At 50.4% G+C, this 20,255-nt stretch overlaps 1 protein-coding gene across 1 annotated transcript in view; it reads right to left on the bottom strand.

The window, feature by feature from the left end:
• Megf11 (multiple EGF like domains 11) overlaps positions 1-20,255 on the bottom strand; it is a 320,501-nt gene that overhangs the window by 70,607 nt on the left and 229,639 nt on the right. Inside the window, exons 6-7 of the mRNA XM_029543169.1 lie at positions 3,107-3,353; positions 1,489-1,609 (exon numbers count right to left, since the gene is read on the bottom strand). Coding sequence (XP_029399029.1) covers positions 1,489-1,609; positions 3,107-3,353 — 368 coding nt within the window. The remainder of the gene's footprint in view (positions 1-1,488; positions 1,610-3,106; positions 3,354-20,255) is intronic.

Genomic DNA, 20,255 nt, shown 5'->3' with positions numbered 1-20,255 from the left:
CNGACTGCTCTTCCAAAGGTGCAGAGTTCAAATCCCAGCAACCACATGGTGGTTCATAACCATCCTTAACAAGATCTGACTCCCTCTTCTGGAGTGTCTGGGGACAGCTACAGTGTACTTACATATAATAAATAAATAAATCTAAAAAAAAAAAAAAAAAAAAAAAAAAAAAAAGATGGCATTCCAGAGGCTCAAGTGTGACCTCTTGACTCATCATTGACGCCAGGATGTAGCCATATTTGGTCACACTGGATTCCTAAGGTCCCTCCCCATCTAGAAGCATTGTGGGCCTGCAGGTGTCCTTCCTGGCTGCCCCTGGGAGCCTGGTGTTGAAAGCCTCCTGAAATATCTTGCTCTGCTCAGCAGCCCTGTCCTCAGGCCCTGGGGAAGCAACTGGCTGAGCCTCTCCCGAAGTGGGGCATGTTACAGGGGTTACAGTGGGGAAGGGCAGCCTCTGAGGCTGGCAGCCTTTCAGGGGCTTGGGTCTGTAGGGAGGTGCTAACAGGACGGTGGCAGCTGATAGCAGGCTGTGACATTCAGGGGTATATATCAAGCAGGTATAAAAGGCTTTGGTGTTTGCCAAGCACCTTGGATACACAGTTTCACCTGAGGACTTCGCCTACCACGATAGCCAACCCAAGCAAGGCACACTGAAGGCAAGTCATTCCTGTATGTGGGGAATGAGACCAGAGTCAGAGAGGTTTGGGGGGAGCAACACCAGACATAGCACCTGATGGTGAGGCTATATCTCTGCCTACTTTTCCTGAGTGGGGGTATCGGAGAGACCTGTGACGGGAGAGGAGGCAGCAGAAGTACTTGAAGCACTTGGGAATATAACAGATTCCAGCAGTCACAGAGTCAGCATGAATATGTGAGGTAGGGTAACGTTTCACAAATGATGAACAGACCCTGCTGTGGCTCCTCTTTCCCAATCCCTTCTGCCACACCTGAAGCTCCTTTGGGTACCCAGACCCAAATCCAGAGTCAATCTTTCTTTTCCTTTCCTTTCCTTTTCTTTCTTTCTTTTCTTTCTTTCTTATTAAAAAACACTCTTTTTCAGACAGGTTTCATGTAGCCCAGGTTGGCCTTGAATTTGTTGTATAGCCGAGGATAACCTTAAGCTTCTGATCCTCCTGCCTCCACCTCCCAAATGATGGTTTGTGCTACCATGTCTGGCTTCTTGAGGTGTTAGGGATCAAACCTAGGCCTTTGTGCATCTTAGGCATGCATTCTACTAACTGGGCTACATGTGCAGCCCTAGACATTGCCAATCACACGAGGAAAATACAACTCTCTCGCCTGTGAGAGATCATTGATGGAAAGAGGCTAAGTAACTGCCTTCAGCCACACAGACCCTAGATCTGGGACTCTTCACTGCTAGTGTCTCAAGTCGGCATGACTATAAACCCGGGTAGAGAGGGGAAATTTAGCCTTCCATGGTGCCAAAGCATCTTACGGTGCCCACCTAGATCTTGAGGGCCCACCTACCGTCCAGCCTGGAGGGCAGGCACATTCGCCAGTGATGTGGTGGCAGGTCCCTCCATTCTGGCAGGGGCAGCGCAGCTCACAGTGAGCTCCATGGCTCCCAGGGGGGCACAGCTCCTCACAGCTACAGCGAGAGGAAGAGGTCAGACAGCAGAATTCCCAAAAGCAACCTCGTGCTCAGTCCCAGGGCCGCAGGACTCCCTAGTGAGCCCAGTCAATGAGAACAGATAGTTTCAACCCCGCCCCCACCTGGCACCTGATTCCTCCTTCCCCCAGGTGTGGGTGACGTCAGCAACCAGCCCACCTGCGGACTTGAGAGCCTGAAGCCCCTCCCCACCACCTGTAAGCATGGATGTTCTGTTCCCTGCCAGTAGGGGGAGACAGATATAATATATTGAACTGTAGGGCACTTGGGCCAGCACTCGGAGGTTCTGGGGAGGAGGCTGAAGAGACTGCCGTAAGAAGATGGTTTACTTAGGTCTTGAAAGTGAAGTCGATTGCACAGAGAGGGTGAAAGGGCATGCCAGATGGGTAAAAAATCACGAGCTAAGATGTGGTCCTGGATTTTGCCTTTAAAAACTAGCCTATTTCTTCTCCTCTCTTTTAAAGATTTTTTAAAATGTATTTTATGTGTATGAGTGCTCTCTCTGCATGTATACCTGCATGTCAGAAGAGGACATCAGATCCTATTATACGATGGTTGTGCTATGTGGTTGCTGGGAATTGAACTCAGAAGCTCTGAAGTTCTCTTAACCACTGAGCCATTTCTCCAGCCCCTGAAAACCTGCCTGTTTTCAAAGGTAAAAGCTGGAAACTCCAAGGAATGTCTTTCCTAGGCTCTGAGAGGCTCCCGGCTGCCATGTGTGGGGACCAGCCGCCGTGGGAGTGTAGGGAGGGTCTCATTCCAATGGCCATGGCCCCAGACACTGGGGCAGCAGAGGCTGTCAATCCAGGATGTCTTGTGGCCAGCATCCTTTGCTTCTGCTATGAATCGAAGAGAACACTATAGAGCCTCAGCTGGGCTGGAAAGACACCGGTCTGGTCTGTGAGAGTGTCAAATAAGCTGTCCTGTGGATCCCTATCAGTATGGCTTCCCCGGGGCACGGAAGTGAGGGGCCAATCTGCACATGATACATCGGATGGGCTCTTACCAGGCCTATTCAATTAGAATGGGGGCAAACAGGCATACTACGAAAGTAGTATGAAGAAGAAGAGGTCAAACTCACTTGTGTACCCTAACTAGGAAGGGCCCTCTGTCCATGTGACTTGTCTATAGTAGGACTTGAATCTGAGACTTGTGGAGGTGAGGCCTGGGTACTTAAAGACACTGTGGCACTTGGAGTCAGAGGACAGATGTCACAACCGGAACTTTCTGCTCTTCCTGCCCACTAGGGTTCTAAGAAGTTGCCCAAAAGTCTTGAAAGCCCTGTTGAGGGTCTCCAGGCCCCAGCCCTGTCCTGTTCCAAGCCAGGGTCATTCAGGCCACGATACCCACTCCCATACCCCCGCCCCCAGCCGAGCATCCAGCATAGTCTCCTGGCTCTACCGCATCCCTCTTTCCCCACCCTAAGAGTCCTGACCTCGCTATGGCCCCACCCCAGGCCACGCCCTCACTACTCACTAAACGCCTGTGTAGCCAGGTGCGCAGAGACACTCGCCAGTGCGCGGGTCGCAGCTGGCGCCGTGGTGGCACTGACAGAGCAGCTGGCAGCCCTTGCCGTGAGTACCAGGCGCGCAGAGTTCCTCACAGCGCCAGCCTCGGAAGCCGGGGGCGCACACGCAGGCGCCGGTGATGGGGTTGCACAGGGCGCCGTTCTGACACTGACACCGGTTGCTGCAGTGGGGACCCCAGTGCTCGCTGTCACAGCCTGCAAGAAAGGATAGCTGGGTCAGAGCTTTCTTTAGAACGAGGGTCCACTTGGCCTTACCATCTCCTCGGCCCCTGGAGACCAAGCTGTTGCGGGTATCTGGATGGCATTCTTGGACGGATCAGGCTCCACCAAGCCACCACGTGTTCACAGGAGCTGAAGAAGGCACAGCCTCAAAGGCCTTCCAGCCCTGCCCGCTCACTTCAATCAAAGCCACGCGCCCCTCCTCCAGTGCAAGCCTGGTCACAGCTTTCTGCCTCCCTCAGTCTCCGGAAAGCTCTCTTTAGTTGGTCTATCTATCCTTACTCATCTCAGCTGGACCCTTTCTCGCCATGCCTGCCACCTTGCTCTGTGACCCTGTTCCTCTCAGGGCAGCTGGGCCCAGCTTCACTTCAGCCTGTGAAGCCCTCTTTTCTCTTCCCCACTCACAGGCTTAACAACCTCTCACATTCTCATTTACTTAAGGACGGTTCTTCTGACTCACTGTGCATACCCCTGGCTCTCCCTTCCCTCCTCCTCCCTTCCAGGAATACTTTCAGCCCCCTACTTGCTTCCTCAGTTCAATTTCCTCACCGCCAAAGCTCCTTCAGAAAGATCAGAGAAAACAAAAAAAATGTATCCCTGGGAGGTGACAGACAATCTAGGAGATCCATTCCTGTAGTTAAATGTTTCCAAGACTGATGGCTTTCTGGAGACCTGTACTCTAAGCCATGGAAAGGGACAGAGTGGCCCAGAACTTCAGGAAAGTTACCCAGCCTGTTGTCACTGTTCCCACTTTGACCCTTTTGTTTCATTCAGGGCACAACAAATATAAGACGTCCCCCAAGCACTGGGAGTTTTGAATGGAAGTGGAATTTGGTTACTGACAGGCACAAATACTGTTCTAGGATTTCGAAGGCAAGAAAGATTGTTTCCAGTTAAGGCAGTCAGGTGAGGGCTCCACATTGCAAGAGGGCAGTGAAAGATGGCTCACTTGTCTGCCTGCCAGAGGACCATCTGTCTTGCTTTCAGCACCAAAAGTCCTCAGTTCCAAAGAGCACCTCAGCCCTGGGCATGCTGGAGTGGAGGGTGGCTCTGCTGCCCTTGGGCACAGATGGCCAGCTGATCTTTGTACCCAAGCTTTCTAGGATTTAGACTCTGGGAGGAAAGGGTCAGGTGAGTGGTATGGGGAAGGTATCCTTGGGGTGAACAGACACACAGAAGCACTCAGGTGCTGAGCAGGCACAAGAAGGCAGAGATTGGTGTGGCCTGTGAGCGTGCTGGGGCTCCACCAGCTTTGCCAGGGTCACACAAGTTCTCTCCTGATAGTGGGTTGGGTCACTATTCAGAAGCCCGCATCTACCCTGCAGTTGACAGGACCACCGAGTGTCTGATCTCCACCCCCTCATCTTGGCTTATTCATCTGTGGCCTTCTTCATCTGTGCCTTGAGTATTGACACATACAGATTGGGCTGCCAAACTATGAGTAGACATCACCTTCAGTTTCCCAGTCCACTCAGAGTGACAGGTTCCTCTCGTGCTGAGAGTGCCTCGCAGGACAGAGGAGCCGAAGGGTCGCAGTGCAGCATCCCCCAGCTCACTCTCTTTCCAGGAAACCTTCCCAGGGGATGAGAAGACTGATAGAATTATCCACTGTGTGCACGCTCACTCGTTCTCGTTCCCATTTTGGAATGTGTATATATGCATGTTTGCATGTGTGTATGTACACATGCTCGAGGAGGCTCAAGGTGAAGTCAGGGATCTCCTTCAATCACCCTTCCCCTCATTCAGTGAGGCAGGGTCTCGAAGCCAAACCCAGAGCTTGTGGATGTGGCTAGTCTCCTCTGCCAGCTTGTTCTGGGGATCCCTGTCTCTACTTTCTAAAGCTGGAAGTACATGCAGCCTCCACACCCACAGACATTTACCTAAGTCCTGGGGATCTGGACAAGCGCTTTAACCAGTGAGCCGTACCCCTCCCCCCGTCTCTCTTCGTTGCCAAGCGCACGTAGTTAGCATTCAACGTGTATGTGCTGTGATTCCATTATAACAATGACAGAGCTGTTTAAATCTCCCCACGTGCCAGGCCCCATCCTGGAAGTCTCGATGCAGGAACAGTATCTAACCCTCACAGGTTGGTTCCCTTCATTCTCTATGTTATAGACTGCAAGTCAGAGGGTCATGGAAGTTACATTGTTACAGGGCAGCCAAAGCATTCTGATTCCAGGTCTTTGCTCAGGTCCATGGGAGACTCACTGGGGGATTCCAAGATTGGAAGCTTGGGGGCTGGCTGCAGAGCAGATGAGTGACAGCTCAGAGCTGGCTGCTTCTTCTCCACTCACCACTGTGAGCCGCCTCAGGACCTAGACAAGCAATTCCTACGTCTTCTGGGGCCACAGTGATTCTACAAGAAACTGGAAGTCTGAAGCTAGTAGCATCCCTTCCTGTCCCACTGGATACCTAGTGACATTTTGCATTTCAGGTACATATCCATACCTTCCTAATTTTTTCTTTTCCTTATTGAGAGAGAGGATTTCACTATGCAGCTCAAGTTGGCCTCAAACACTTACTGGGCCTCCAAAGTGTTAGGATTGTGGGTGTGACCTGCCATGTCTGGCAGTAACCTCCATTCTCTCCGGAAGAGCCCCCAAACAGAATATAACAAAACCGTGCCCTGGATAAGGAGACAGAATGTTGTCAGAGGGACTTGGAGCCTCACTTAGCCACTCTCATCCCTCACTTGTCCACTTGGTATCTCCCAAGTGCCTAGGGGGTGACATGTTGTGGAGCACTGTTCTTCTAGCATAACAGACATTGCCACCTTCATCAATCTGCTGTGACCACTTGCAGAGACCATCAAGATCAGGCCTGTTGATGTTCCCCCACAGATGAGAGTGTGGCCTCCAGTTTCTCTTCCTACACCTCCCTCCTGGCTGTGTGTACTTCTGCCCCAGATGCTTGCGGTCTGGGGGGGAGGGTTCTGGAGTATACAGGGGGTGGGGTGGGTTAAATGAGGGAGACACTCCATCTCTGTAGCTATGAGGAAGTTGTCATCCATGCAAGCGAGGGTGAGACTTTTTCAGTGATGTGACCCCCTAATTCCTGTCAGTGACCTCTCATTTCTGTTCTGAGAGTAAGCCCATTAAACTCACAGTTTTGTCAATTTGCACTTTGGTGAAATTGTTACTTTGTTTCATTTGTGGAATCTGTTACTTTGATGCCTCATCTCAGGTAAGTAGTTTGTTTTTTTTTTTTTTTAAATGTCTTGCCAGGAAGGTTTATACAACATGCAAGAAGTGACTTGCCATCTCTGGAGATAAATGGTTTATCATGGGGTGTGGCTGACAGAATCACAGACTTTCAGCACTCCATGACGGTATTAGAATAAAGGTGGTTTAGGACATTGAAGAAGTCATGAGAATACAACTCCGGCTCCTCACACTACAAACAGATGTGTATATAAACATGCCTATATTTGTGTCTCAGTGCTATGAAGTTCCTAAAACCACAAGGCGGGTCTAAGGAGATGGCTCAGCGGGTAAGAGCACTTGCTGTGAAAGCAGAGGGGCCTGAGTTCGAATCTCCACATTAAGCATGCAACCTCGGTTTCGTATGGCAGAGACAGACAGATCTCAAGATCTCACTGGCCAGCCAGCTTAGCTTCAGACTCAATAAGAGACTGTCTCAAAAATAAGGTGGTGGGCTAGTGGGATGACCAATCAGGTGAAGGTGCTTGCCACCAAGACTGAAGACCTGAGTTCAGTTCCCAGGACCTAAGTGGTGTAAGGAGAGAACAGATTCTGGAAAGTTGTCCTCTGACATCCACATACACACTGTGACATTTACACACACACACACACACACACACACACACACACACTCACACAAGTGCACCCGCACATGCATGTACACACATCCACACCTCGACAGCTTTGTGTCCAAACAGGAAAGCATGGAAATAAACAGAAGACACAGAGGCTAAGATAACACAGCTACCTGCAGCCATCAGGGGACAGATGCACAGCCGCTGCAGCCATCTGACCCAGTGGGAGGAAGCTGAGCTAAGTTAAACAGTCCTGACTAGGGAAGCGAGGAAGTTTGTCACCCAATGCAGAGAAATTTCTCCCCAGAGTGACTCAATGGGGAAAAAAATGTTAGGGGCCACAGATAACTTTACTTATCTGGAAAAATTCACATAAAAACTCCTCATTCCTCAGTGGTGATAGGGAAATGAGACGGAGCCGGGAGAGTTAATTATCTACTCTGCTGAAGGCAAGTAGAGCGATCAGTCCACAATTACAGGGGCCTGGAGCTCCTCTGTGGAGCCATGCACTCTGACCAGTTTGGCCAGGCCATGTCAAACCCTCACGTAGGTGGGCTTTTTTTTTTTCCCTTCACCCTGTCATGGACTCTGCTCTCTAATTATATTTGGTTTCTGCTGAGTTTTCAGCTTCTCTGAGCAGCTACCCAGGGCTTAAGAGACACCCAGCTGGACAAGGCCAACCGCTCAGCCCCTCCCACCTGACTCCTTCAGACTCTAGGATCCAGCCTTGTGGGTTTTGAGTCCTCACAACAGGGAGTGGTTTGACAGCTCTTCCACGTGACTTCACCATGAACAGGCTGCTCAGTTTGTAGCCATATTTGATGGAGCAGTTACTATACGACCAGGTTGTGTACTACAGGTGCCAAGTTGACTTTCCACATTTAGGGTCATGGATGCTATTACTATCCCCATTTTTTCAGACAAGGAAGAGAGGCTCAGAGAGGCTAAATAACTTATTTCAAGTCATAGCTAGGAAGTGACTGGGAGTCTGGGCTGCTGATACCTGCTGGGTAAGGCCTGGTGTCAGTGCAGGGAGATGCAGGATGCTGGCAGCTAGTCTGAGCTTGACCAGCTAATGTTAATCATCCACAGAGATAACAATTAAGGCTGTAGCTCAGTTGGTGGAGTGCACAGCATAAACAGGCATGGTGGCCCACACCTGTAATCCCAGCACCCTGAAGGTAGAGGCAGCAGGATCAGGGGTTCGAGGTCATCCTCTGCTATACAGTAAGTTCGAAACCAGCCTGGGTTGCAGGATGAAGAGCAGAGGGTCACTTTCCACCAGTACCTTGTTTAGAGGTTGGTTTATGAGTAAATAGTGGTCCCAGATTTTCCATGGCTTAACACTATTTCCTATCACTCTATTCTCTTCAGGCAATGTATTGACTTATTAATATTTTCTATTGAATTATGTGGCATAAAATTCCCATATTATTCACATATATACACAATGTGATAGCATTCGTCACATGTGTTAGCATTAACACTATCATCTCCAAACCCTTTAGCAGCCTCCCTCCAGAGACACTCTTACAACCAATCGCAATGACTTCCCATCCTTGGCCATCACTAAAACCTCAGTCTTTCTGCATTTGCCAACTCCGGCCATTTGTAAGAGTGAAACCATACGGGAGCAGATGTTTGTATCTGACTTATTTCGCTTAACATGTTTTCAAGATCCAGTCACACTGGCTTGCCCCATCCAGAAACTGGAGCAGGCAACTGCTGGGCCTCTTCCATCCTAAGCTTGTGATGCTAATGTGCCCAGTGGGGCCAGCAGGGCAGGGAGGCTCCTGGGATCTGAGAGGACCCATTGCTCAACTCTCCTCCCTCCCCTGAGATGGTTGCAATTAGATATTCACAGACCCAAGTACTGTAGATCCAAACTCGAATCTCCAGACACTGTCCCAGTCTTGACAGACACTCAGAGCATAGGATTATACTGATGTACCACGAGCTCTTAGTGGTCTATTCATCGCACTGGCTACTCTCTCTGTGGTTCTCCCTGCAGCCATGTCCAGTGAGGACTGTGCCTCTATGTCCTTCCGTCTTCTCACGTGGCAGGCAGGACTCCCCAGTGGCCACATAGTAAAGAACTAGAGATTGAGACTGGCATCTACCCCAGCACACCAGTTGTGGGGAGAGAGAGGCTCATTATCCAAGCATCGAACAGTTGCTGGGCCTGCATTGTGTGCTAGGGCCTGAGAAGTCCAGTCTGCCTGTGTTAGGGGTTGGTCTGGAGCTGTGCAGACAAATGCTAAACTCCAAGATCTGTGCCCCCCCATCAGATTCTCACATGTACCAGCCTTTGTTGTATAAACTTCCATCCCCAATTTAAAGCTATTGGTTAAATAAAAGTGGCTACAGATAATTACTGGAGAGAATAGAGGTAGGCGAGATTTTTGGTAATGGACTAAGGGTTGCAGGTAGGGACCACAAGGAGAGGAAGAGGAGAAAGAAGATGGAGAGAACAGGAGGTCTCCACTAGACAAGATGGACCAGGAGAACGTGGGCAGGAGAAATGCCCCTGAAGACAGACTGGTGGAGCAGAAATAACCCTAACCTGGGGGAGACTCAAACAGAGAGTACTGGCGAGCACAGCTGGGGAATTAACAGTCTAGTGTATAGGAAAATAGATGAGTGGTATATCGCTTAGTAATTGTGCTAAAGCTGATTTTAAAAAATCCATAGGACTCTGCCTTGATTACTGGGGGCTGGCCAGGTCATATTAATAACTGAGTTATTAAATAACATGCAAGAATACCATTTACAAGCTTGAGAAACAGGCAAACAAATGAAAGGTAGTGCTGACCCATAGAGCGGAGAGGCAGCAGGTTCTGGGCCAGTCTGGGGGTGACACTTGTGGGGGAACCAAGAGGTCCTGGAGCTGGGGCACAAGGCAGGACTGAGCAGAGCCAGCCATGCCCATTTCTTCTGCCAACATGTCAGGAGACAATGACAAGCAATGTGGTTTTGCTGGAACTGGCATCCCTCAGAGTGGGTGAATTAAGCCAGGATGAGGCCTGGGCTTCCAGATATCATTACCATGACAATGTGGCACTGCACAGGACACTATGCACAAGACTGGGAGTGGGGGGGTGGGGTGGGAGTGGGGGGACTCACTGTTATTAGTGCAAACAGTACAGTGTTGTACATTGGTATGTAAGTTCCTAGGTTCTCTCTCCAGCACTACATTAAAAAGGTGTTTTTCTTTTTAATAATAATAATAATAAATGATTGAGAGGCTGAGGAAATGGCTCTGTGAGTAGAGTGCTTGCTGTTTAAGTAAGAGGACCCAAGTTCAAATCCCCATCATCCACCTAAAAGCCTGGGCATGGTGGTGCATCCCTGTAACTCCAGTGCTGGAAGGGCAGAGACAGCAGACCTAGCCAAAATAGTGAGCCCCAGAAATAGGCAAGAGACCTTGCCTCAAAGACCAAGATGGAAGGCTGGTAAGGCGACTCAGCAGGTGAGGTCACTTGCCTTCAAATCTGACAACCTGAGCTCAATCCCTGGGCCCCACGTGGTGGAAGGAGAAAACCAAGTCTGGCAAGTTGTCCTCTGACATCACGCACATACTGTGGCCACCCATGCACACGTACAAGATAATCAGAATAAAAACGTGAAGGGAGATTGAGGAAGACACTTGATATTGACCTCTGGCCTCCATACCTGCCCCTCAAAACCAAAACAACAAACAAAAGCAGAACAGAAAAGAAAAGTCTGGAATGCACAGTCCTGAGTGTGTGTCTGTGTGTGATTGTGTGGTGGGATCTGGCCTCGCCCTGAAGCATCCCCAGGCGCTGATTAATTCATCCACTGTCTGTTAACACGAGGTCAGCAGCAGTCGAGGTGTTGATCAGCGCACGGGTGTGACACCTTACACCCATATTAGGAGACCAGTGGCAGCGGGGTGAAAGTCAAACATACCAACTGTAATGACCTAATCGGAGACTTTGCTTCTTTATCAGGGACTGTCCTGGATGTAGGAGTGCCACAGTGTCACAGGGCAGGCATGGGAAAGAAACCTGGGCTCAGTTCCTTGCAGATACAATCCCAGGAAGAAGCCACAGCCTTCAGGACGGCAGGTCCCTCTACAGAGAAAGGAAGCTAGGCAGTGTGTGTACAGTGCTCACACCCACACACTTTAGGAGCCCTCATGGTCTTTGGCTTGTCTTCCAAGGAGGGGCACTGGAAGACCTATATCCTTGCTCTCTCCCTGTGTTTATGATCCCCAGAGAAGGAGCCAACCAAGCTAGAGGCTAAGAAATGTAGAACTGCAGGGCTCTGACTAGTGGTTGTGCTGCCCAGAGGTTCCTACTGTGCCCCTTCCAACCTTCTGCTGTTCTATAATGCCAGTCAGACCCCTGCCTGTGGCTGAGGTCTGCCCTGTGGTGACTCCAGATTCTGAATCATTTCTGCTTCATTTTCTACAACAATGGGGTCTACAACTTGGAGAGGCAGGATGTGGGCTCCCTCTAGGATCTAAGGCTGTAGGCTAGCTCTCAGGGCCAAAGGCTGCAGGCTAGCCCTCAGGGACCCAGGCTGTGGGTTGTGGGTCTAGTCCTCAGCTCTGCTGGGAGCCCCCACCATCCCCAGCTTTAATGAGAACAGCTCTACCAGCTTGATCTGCCACCTCACACTGCCTTTGAAGCTCTGGGGCCCCCACAGTTGATTCATCTTCCCAATTTGCCTGGAGAGCCTCAGAGATCATGCAGTGCACAAAGGGATTTCCTCTTTGGAAGAGGCTTCAAAGCAGCCACAGACCCCTTGCCCTTCCCAGCCCACACTGCCTTTCATGGTTCCAGGAGGCAAACTCGGGCTAGGATACACACACACACACACACACACACACACACACACACACACACACCAGAGAACTTGGTGACGGCCCCCAGAGTGAGCCCCCATCAAGGATGTGGGATCCACAAGAAACAGGTTAAAGGTATGGGATGTCTTTATGAGAGTCAAACATGAATCCTGCAGGGACTGAACCCTAGGACACTGCCACCATCCATACCATGTTCATCTCACAGAGGACCCCTGAGTGACATCTCTGTGGTTCTGTCACAGGGAAGGTTTTAAGCCTTCCAGGTCCCTTATAACAACAACAACAACAACAAAAAAAAAAAAAACAGGATCAACCCATGTGAGCATATGTCATGCTGGGCCCACAGACTCTAAGGTGGTGTGGGCCTGGGTCTAGGCATGGCGTGGTTTCTATATGCCTGGTCCCACGGCCCCAGAACTGCTGTGTGCTGTTGGACCTCACACAGAGATGAAGAATGAAAGGAAAGTGTGTGTGGTGAACCAGTTTCTGCCTTTAAAGGTCGATGCTTAGTTTCCTAGAGTCCTTCCAGCGGACTTACTGAGGGATTTCTGCTGTGGCAGAGGAAGTTTTTCCACTCCACTCTCCGAGAAGTCACCAGGGGCCCAGCCCTGCAGTGGGTACTCATAGAGAGGCAATTAAGGTGAATCAAGGTCTCTGCCTTCAAGGACATGCCTCTCTGGTGTTGCAGGCCCAACCCCACAAAGAACAGGCTAGAGCCAGCAACAGTAAGTCAGTGGAAATGTGGAGCGTGGCTTTGACTCCCAGAGCAGACACTTGTGTGCGGAATGTCTCTCACAGGTGCCACTGAACTGCGTGTATCAACGAGATTTCCAAATGAATACAACCAGTGGGCACTTGCCTCATTCATACAGCCATTCTTCTGCCTGTGTGCACAGCTGACTTTAACTGATGCAGGAACCTTCGCTATGGAATAAAATGGTTTATTTAGTGAGTACTTAGTTTTTAAAGTGTGTGTGTGGGGGGGGAGGGTTAAGTGCACTGTGCGTGGTGGTGTGTGTTGAGCGTGTGGTGTATGAAGGTCCGAGAACCGCTCTGGACATTTGCTGTCTCCTGCCACACAAACCTCAGGTTGCCAAGTTCCTGCTGCAAGTGCTTTGATCCTGCCAAGTCACTTTACTGCCCCATTAGTGAGAACCCCTGACTTCGTCCTGTGCAGAGAAAGGTGTTCCCATTGCTCAGATGGAAACACTGAGCTACAGCCAGAGAGGGTAGAGACCCATGTCTTCAGACTCAGCATCTTCTGTCACTCCCCAGGGATCACTTCTAGCTGGGGCTGTTTGGCATTGGTCATCTCCCAGTGGGAAACCACTCCTTTTTTATATTGGAATCTATTCAACTCTATCTTGTCATTTGTGTCCTGGTCCATTTGTTCCCAAGCGAGAGAGGGACTTGGAAAACAGCTCCCAGCTTGGCCTGCCAGTCAAAGATGCTTGATCTGTCATTGCCACAGAGGAGGCCGAGGATGAATGACAAATGGCTTTCTGTCTTCTGCTATGAGTTACTGTCACGAGCTCCTGAGACCTGCTGAGGACAGCCCAGGAAGACACGTCCACCGTAGCACTGTGAGGGCTGTGAGCTGAGTGCCTGCTCACTCTTTTAAGAAGATGATATCAAACAGGCATGAAGTGTGGACATGAGGGACAGAATGGGGAGGCAAGGGACAGAGTGGGGAGGCAAGGGTCAGAGTGGGGTGGCAAGGGTCAGAGTGGGGTGGCAAGGGACAGAGTGGGCACGCGCAACAGCTCACAGCAGGCTTTGCTCAGGGCTCTGCTCACGAGCCACTTCCTTGGACACCCTTCCTTTTAAAAACCATTTTATCTGCTGTGTGCACGTGTGTGTCTCTGGGATGCACATATGACATGGTGTATGTCAGAGGACAACTCTCAGAAGTCATTTCTCTCTATTTACCATTCGGTCCTGGGACAGGTCACTAGGCTTGGCACCAAATGCCTTTACCAGCGGGGCCTAGAGCCCCTCCCCCTCTCTCTTTAAAGATAAGGTCTCATGTAGAGACAGGTCTCTAACCCACTATGTAGTCAAGAATGACTGTGAACTTCTGATCATCCTTCAGCCACCTCCCCAGCCTCAGTATCCCCTGAAGGGTCCACCTATCGCCACAATGTCCTGTGTACTAAAGTTCAGAGGAGAGTAAATGCTGCACCGCCGCTGCCTCCTCCTCCTCCTCCCTCTCCCCCTTCCTCCCCTTCCTCCTTCCTCCTCCCTCTCCCTCCTCCTTCCCCCTCCCCCTCCTCGGAGAAGTCCGGTTCCCTCCCATTCCCAGTTGGCTCTAACTCATCATGCCTATTGCTGTTTGTTTTGTCCAATGGGCCTCTGTTCCCAGTCCTAGCCTTGGATGGCCCAGAATGGGATCTTCAGAAACACTATAAGAGTGATTCCAGCAAGTGGGAGAGGGAAAGGGCAACAGATGTGGAAGTGGGAGCACATCTGGAGCTGACCTCTGTGATTAGGATGGGTAAAAAAAAAAAACCCACTGCCCCTTCTAGGGACAAGGAATTCAGGCTTTCGGCTTGTGCTGGCCCTCTGGGCCTGCCCTGCACTGGAGGTTGTTGGGGACAGGCATTCACTCTTATGCCCATTCTGGGGGTGTGGCCTTGTGCCTGTGGGGTTCCCAGGTGTGTGTACAAGTAAGTGCTGTGTGGTTTAGAGCTAGACCCACCTGCTGAAGGGAACAGAGCTGCCTTGTTCTTCACTATACACACAGTCCCTGACATGTTGTCTGGCATGTATCAGGGGCTTGACATTAATGTGTTGACTCAATGAATAATTCATTGAAAACTCCTACATGAGAAATGGGTAGAGGAGTCAGGGCTGAGAAAAGGTGTAGCTCCTGCTGCTAAGTCCCGATGACTCGGGCCAGACGTATGGCACAAGACAAAGGCTCAGTCACACCAGACATCAAGGATCAGATTGCCAGAGGAGGTAAAGGTCACACAGCACTGGGTGGGAGGTGGGGCAGTCAGAGGCATGGCTTCAGGTCTGGTGGGCAGGAGGGAGGGGGCCTAGGAAGAGCAGCTTAGATAAAGAGGGGCACTGGGGACAAAATAAAAGGAGGCTAGTGCAGACATGTCATGCCTAGGGGGGTGACATCGTTGGTTTTAGTGCTGGGGTGTGGGAGATGGAAAATTATATTCAAATATCTCACACAAGAATGAAACTAAAGGCTGTACATGGTGGCTCTGCATCTCCCTCTCCTCCTCTCATTCCTTCTTTGATGCTATGCCTCATAACTGGGTCCCCAGGGGAGCTGAGTAGGAGGTTAGCCCACCTAAAGTGTGAGGCTGCCCCAGAATGGCCCAAAGCTACCAGAAGTGGCTGTTTAAACCAAATGTATCTTGGTGGGGAGAAGCCTCTCCAATATGTGGGGTTTTCTTTTCTTCTTAAGGCATTTCACTTTCAAAGGGATCTAGGTCTCTGAGAAGGGAGCCAGGATGAACTCAGGCACATAACCAGATGCCTTTGAACCTGAGCTGAGAGCTCTCCGGTCCTCTCCTTTCCAGAGTTTCCAGGGGATAGGGAAGCCTGGGAGCCTAATTGGCAGCTAACTGAATACCAGGGTGGGCGGGAGGGAATGCAGCCTCACGAAGGCTGATCACAGGTTTCTATGCCTGGATCGCCTTGGTGGGGAGTTGAGCTTCTGATGCCTAATGAGCCTGTGGGTTAAGCCATGTCTAGCTGGCGCATTCCAGGGATTTCAAGGCAGGTTACCACTGCAGTTCTAGCTGGGCACCCGTCAGCACTCAGCCCAGGAAAAAGACACAAATAAACAAACCGAGTGTGATCTGCTCAGTGATGTAGGCCCTGACTCAGGCTCCTTGTGTGGACAATGGGCAAGCCCAGGAATGTCTTCAGTGGGGTGATAGTATCTTGAATTGGAGAGCTTTGAAGGCAGACACACGGTTAAAAGACCTGTAAAATAAACCTGCTAATTCATCTCCTATTCTATATCTAAAATTGGGGGGAATCAACTAGGGATGCATATCAAATGATGGGGTGCTTGCCTAGCTTGCATGAAATGCTGGGTGGGAGAGGGAGGGGAGGAGGAGGAGGAGAAGAAGTAGAAGGAGGAATACTTTTGTAAGTTGGGTGTGGTAGAGCACACCTGTAATCGCAGCCAAGAAGGCTAAGGCAGATGGATTTCTTTCAGTTTGAGGCCAGTCCAAGGAAAAAAAAGACATATTTTTGTATTCTTTTTTTTCATAAACTGCTGTGACTGTCCCTATTTGTTTGATCTGGATGGAGACTGTGTTTTCATATTATTTCTCTACGTATGTAACAAATATTTAGCAATTTCTTTTTGAGATAGAGTTATGTGTATCCCAAACTGGTTACAAAATCACTATGTAGCCAAAGATGACCTTGAACTCTGGCTCCTTCTGTCTTTAGCACCCTCCTGATGCTGGTGTGTGTGCTACCACTCCAGTTTATGGGATGCTGAGAATCAAACAGGGCTTTGTGCCAAGTACTTTACATCCCAAGTACACATATTTAGTAATTTTTAAGTAAGTTTGGTGAATAGCTATCTTTCTGACTTCTCACTAGAAACAGAAGGGGCCATGTTCAAGTATCAACTATTCCTGAACGGGAAGGGATGGATTTGGGGAAGTAAGATCACTGTTGGAGTTAAGTAAGCAGAAGTCAGACAGGTCTTTCATTTTGTGGGAGCAACACAGGGGGTGGGGTGGGGTGGGGGAGGAAGGTTGGAGTCTGATCTTAGAGGATGTTCCCAGGTCCACATCTGGCTGGCTGGTCGGTCTACCCTCATTCTGCAGGCCAGCATGGCACTGTCCTTGGTGCTGAATCGCGCGCGCGCGCGCGCGCGCGCGCGCGCGCACACACACACACACACACACAGCCTAGGTGTAGTGTAGTGAGTGTTCAAGTGTGGTGTGTGTGCACATCTGTGCATAAGTTTAAGTCCAGAAGACAATCTTAGCTGTTTTCCAATAACATCCATCCCCTATGTTTTTGAGACAGAATCTCTCATTGGCCTGGAACTTACCAAGTAAGTTCCTCAGGGTGGCTGGCCATTGATCCTCAGGGATCCGTCTGTCTCTACCTCCCCATTGCTGGGATTACAAGTGTGCACCATCACACTTGGCTATTTTTTTTTTTAAATGTATTCTGGGGACTGACCTCAAGTCCTCATGCTTGTGTGGGATATACTTTACTGAGCCATCCCCCCAGCACCACCAGTGAGCTTTTGAAGAGGTCTTTCCACACCACAGAATTCAGCACAACAAACCCACCTATCCTCAACACTAGGACACAAATGAACGCTCCAATTCCCAGGACATCTGCTGATCAGAATGATAATAAGAGCCACACTCCCCCCCCCCAGAGAGGCTTCTACCATTTGCTTCCCTGGAACTTCTCCCCCTTTGCCTTCTGCTAGTCTTTGTTCCTTTCCATCCTTGTGCTGAAATACACAGAAATGGGGACCAGAAAGGTTGAGGCCGATTCCCACTCTGACTCTGGTAGTCAGCAGACCCCTCGCCCGGCCAAGCGGAGGCAATTTCACCAGGTGAGAGAATGCTTACAAACACACCTGCAACAACACCTCAGTGCTGAGACTGGGGAGATGGGTCTCATGAAGACCCGAGTTCGGATCCCCAGCACCTATACTGAAAGACGGCGACAGTCTGTAAGCTTAGTCCTGGGGAGGCAGAGGCGGGAGTACCCTGCCTCTGGCCAGCCACCCTAGCAAATTGGTGAGCTCCAGATTCAGTGAGACTCTGTCTCAAAAAATAAGATGGGGAGTGACTGAGAAAGACAACTGATGTCAGCCCCTGGCCTCCGCACACAGTCATGTATCTCTGTGTGCACATATAGATGATTATTCATGGTTAATACCACAGTGACTTCTGCTCCAGTGAGTATGGATCTGCTGGGGCGTGGAACTAAGGTGGCTCTCCATGTGGTGGGTCCAGTGGAGATGAATAAACAAACCCCCCTGAGAATGTTTTCAGCAAACCCATCCATCTGGCTTCCCTGTGGGGGAGATGGAAACCTTGTCAGGTGGTGCCTGGTGACATTAGCAAGCATCATGGGCTTTCTGAGCATGAGGCATTGCTGAGTGGGAAGGAGGTGGGGTAGTGGCACCAAGCTGGGGAAACAGTGTCTGCATGGGACAGTCCAAAGGGTTGCCCTGGAGATTTGCTCCTGGCTTAGACACTTACCTGTTCCTAGCTGGGCTCAAGTCCAACTCACTTGCTGATTAGCGGCATGACCTTGAGAAAGTCATTCCACTCCCCAGCCCTCTGTTTTCTCTAGTGGAGATGGAAACACTGAAACTTGTCGGGCTGTAGCTGTAGTTCAGTTGGGAAAACACCAGCCTGACAGGCACAAGGCTCTGGGTTTGAATCCCAGCACCACATGTAATGGCTGTGTAATACATACATATAATCCTAGAATTTGGGAAAGCAGTTTAAGGTCCGTCCCCAACTATAGAGACCGTTTGGGGCCAACCTGGGCTACATGAGACCCTGACTCAAAAACCAAACCAAACTAAACAAAAACCCCAAAACAAACAAACAAACAAAAAACAAAGCACAAACAAACAAAATTTGTCCACCAGGATGGCTTTGAGACTTCAAAGAACTTGAGTGACAAAGATCTGGCTACCCTGTGGCTCAGCACAGTGGCAGCCTTCAGCCTGCCTGCCTTAGTCACTGTCTGCTACAAGAAGGCCTGATTCCAGCAAGACAGAAGTGGGAGAAGGGTGCGGAGCCACAGTGTACCCACTCTCTGGAAGTACAGGTGAGCCACCATGGGGCCGTGGAGACTGGCCTGCGAGGTGAGAAAGTAGGGCTCTAGGCCCTGTTGTGAGTGTCCCAGGTAGACCCACTAACTTAACCACAAAATTTGACCTTGGCGTCTGCCTCTTAAGCATGGAGGATGGACTTGGTTCCTGGACTCTGCATCCCTAAGCACTAGACTGCTCCCTGGGGAGCTCTTAGGGCCCACACAGCTGGAGCCATGATGGCCTGGTAAGGTGAAGAGAGGCCCCCAACCAACACTTCATTTCCATTCCTTTCTGATGGGAGGGGTCAGGCATGGGGGGGGGATCGCAGGACAGCTAGGCGTCTTCCCCCTACATGTGGCTGAGCCCAGAAGTGGGCATGTGTGTGGCTGTGTGCATTCAAGTGTGTATATATGTGCATGTGTGCATGTATGCGTGTGTGTAGTAGGCCTGCAGATTCTGTATAGAACCAATGGGCTTTGCATGTGCGATCTATGTGTTCTGCTGAACTGCTTTGCTAAGCCTGATGCTCTCCTGTGGTATATTCATTCATTCTCTCTCTCTCTCTCTCTCTCTCTCTCTCTCTCTCTCTCTCTCTCTCTCCTTCTACTGCTGCTGGCATCCTTGACAGGAAAATTAATTGCTGTTTTCATTCTGTTTCTTGTTCCAGTCTATATCCCTGGAATAAGATCTCTGAATGACATTAAGTAACCTGTACACAAAAGCCTAGAGCACAGAGAGGAGGCTTGGGGCTGAGACAGAGCCAAGGACAGCTCCTGCTGGCAGCTTGTGTGGTCTCTAAGAAAGGCAGCGCGTGTGCACGTGTGTGTGTGTGTGTGTGCGCGCGCACGCGCGCACACACACACACACACACACACACACACACACACACACACACACACGCAAGCACGCTCGTGGATGTATAAGAGTGGTACCCATGTGCTTGAGTGTATTCTCAGGAGGTAGAGGTGCTCGAGCTTGCTGTTCCAGTCTCCATGCACACGAAGGCCCTCCCCACCCCTCCCCACAGTCTCTGGACAAGCTTGCTTTAATCCTTCCTCCTCTCTGGCTCAGTCACAAGACACATTCAGCTTCTGGTTCAGGGGCTGCACCCCACTGTCCTGCCTAGGATTTGGCGGTGGGTGGGGTACAGTGCCAGTGTGGAGAGAATGGGCCAACTTGAGAGGCCCATGGGTCAGCCCCAACCAAGCCCTCTGCCAACCCTTGCTACCTCCTCACATTGAAGGCACAGGTAACATGTGTCGCTGCCAGTGTGAGGCGTATGCACAGTTCAGCCCCCAATAATAGCCCTGCCCACACTCTTGGGATGACCTTAGGAAAATAAAGCCACCCACACACATACTACCAAGGACAACCAAGGGCATTCAAAGACAAGTCAGGTGACTTCCTTCAGCCCAATATGGTAATTCCCTGCATGCACGCTCTCTCTCTCTCTCTCTCTCTCTCTCTCTCTCTCTCTCTCTCTCTCTC

This window comes from Mus pahari, chromosome 10 (assembly GCF_900095145.1).
Source record: "Mus pahari chromosome 10, PAHARI_EIJ_v1.1, whole genome shotgun sequence".
In the NCBI taxonomy this organism is placed as follows: domain Eukaryota; kingdom Metazoa; phylum Chordata; class Mammalia; order Rodentia; family Muridae; genus Mus; species Mus pahari.
This window is presented reverse-complemented; position numbering and strand designations above follow the sequence as displayed.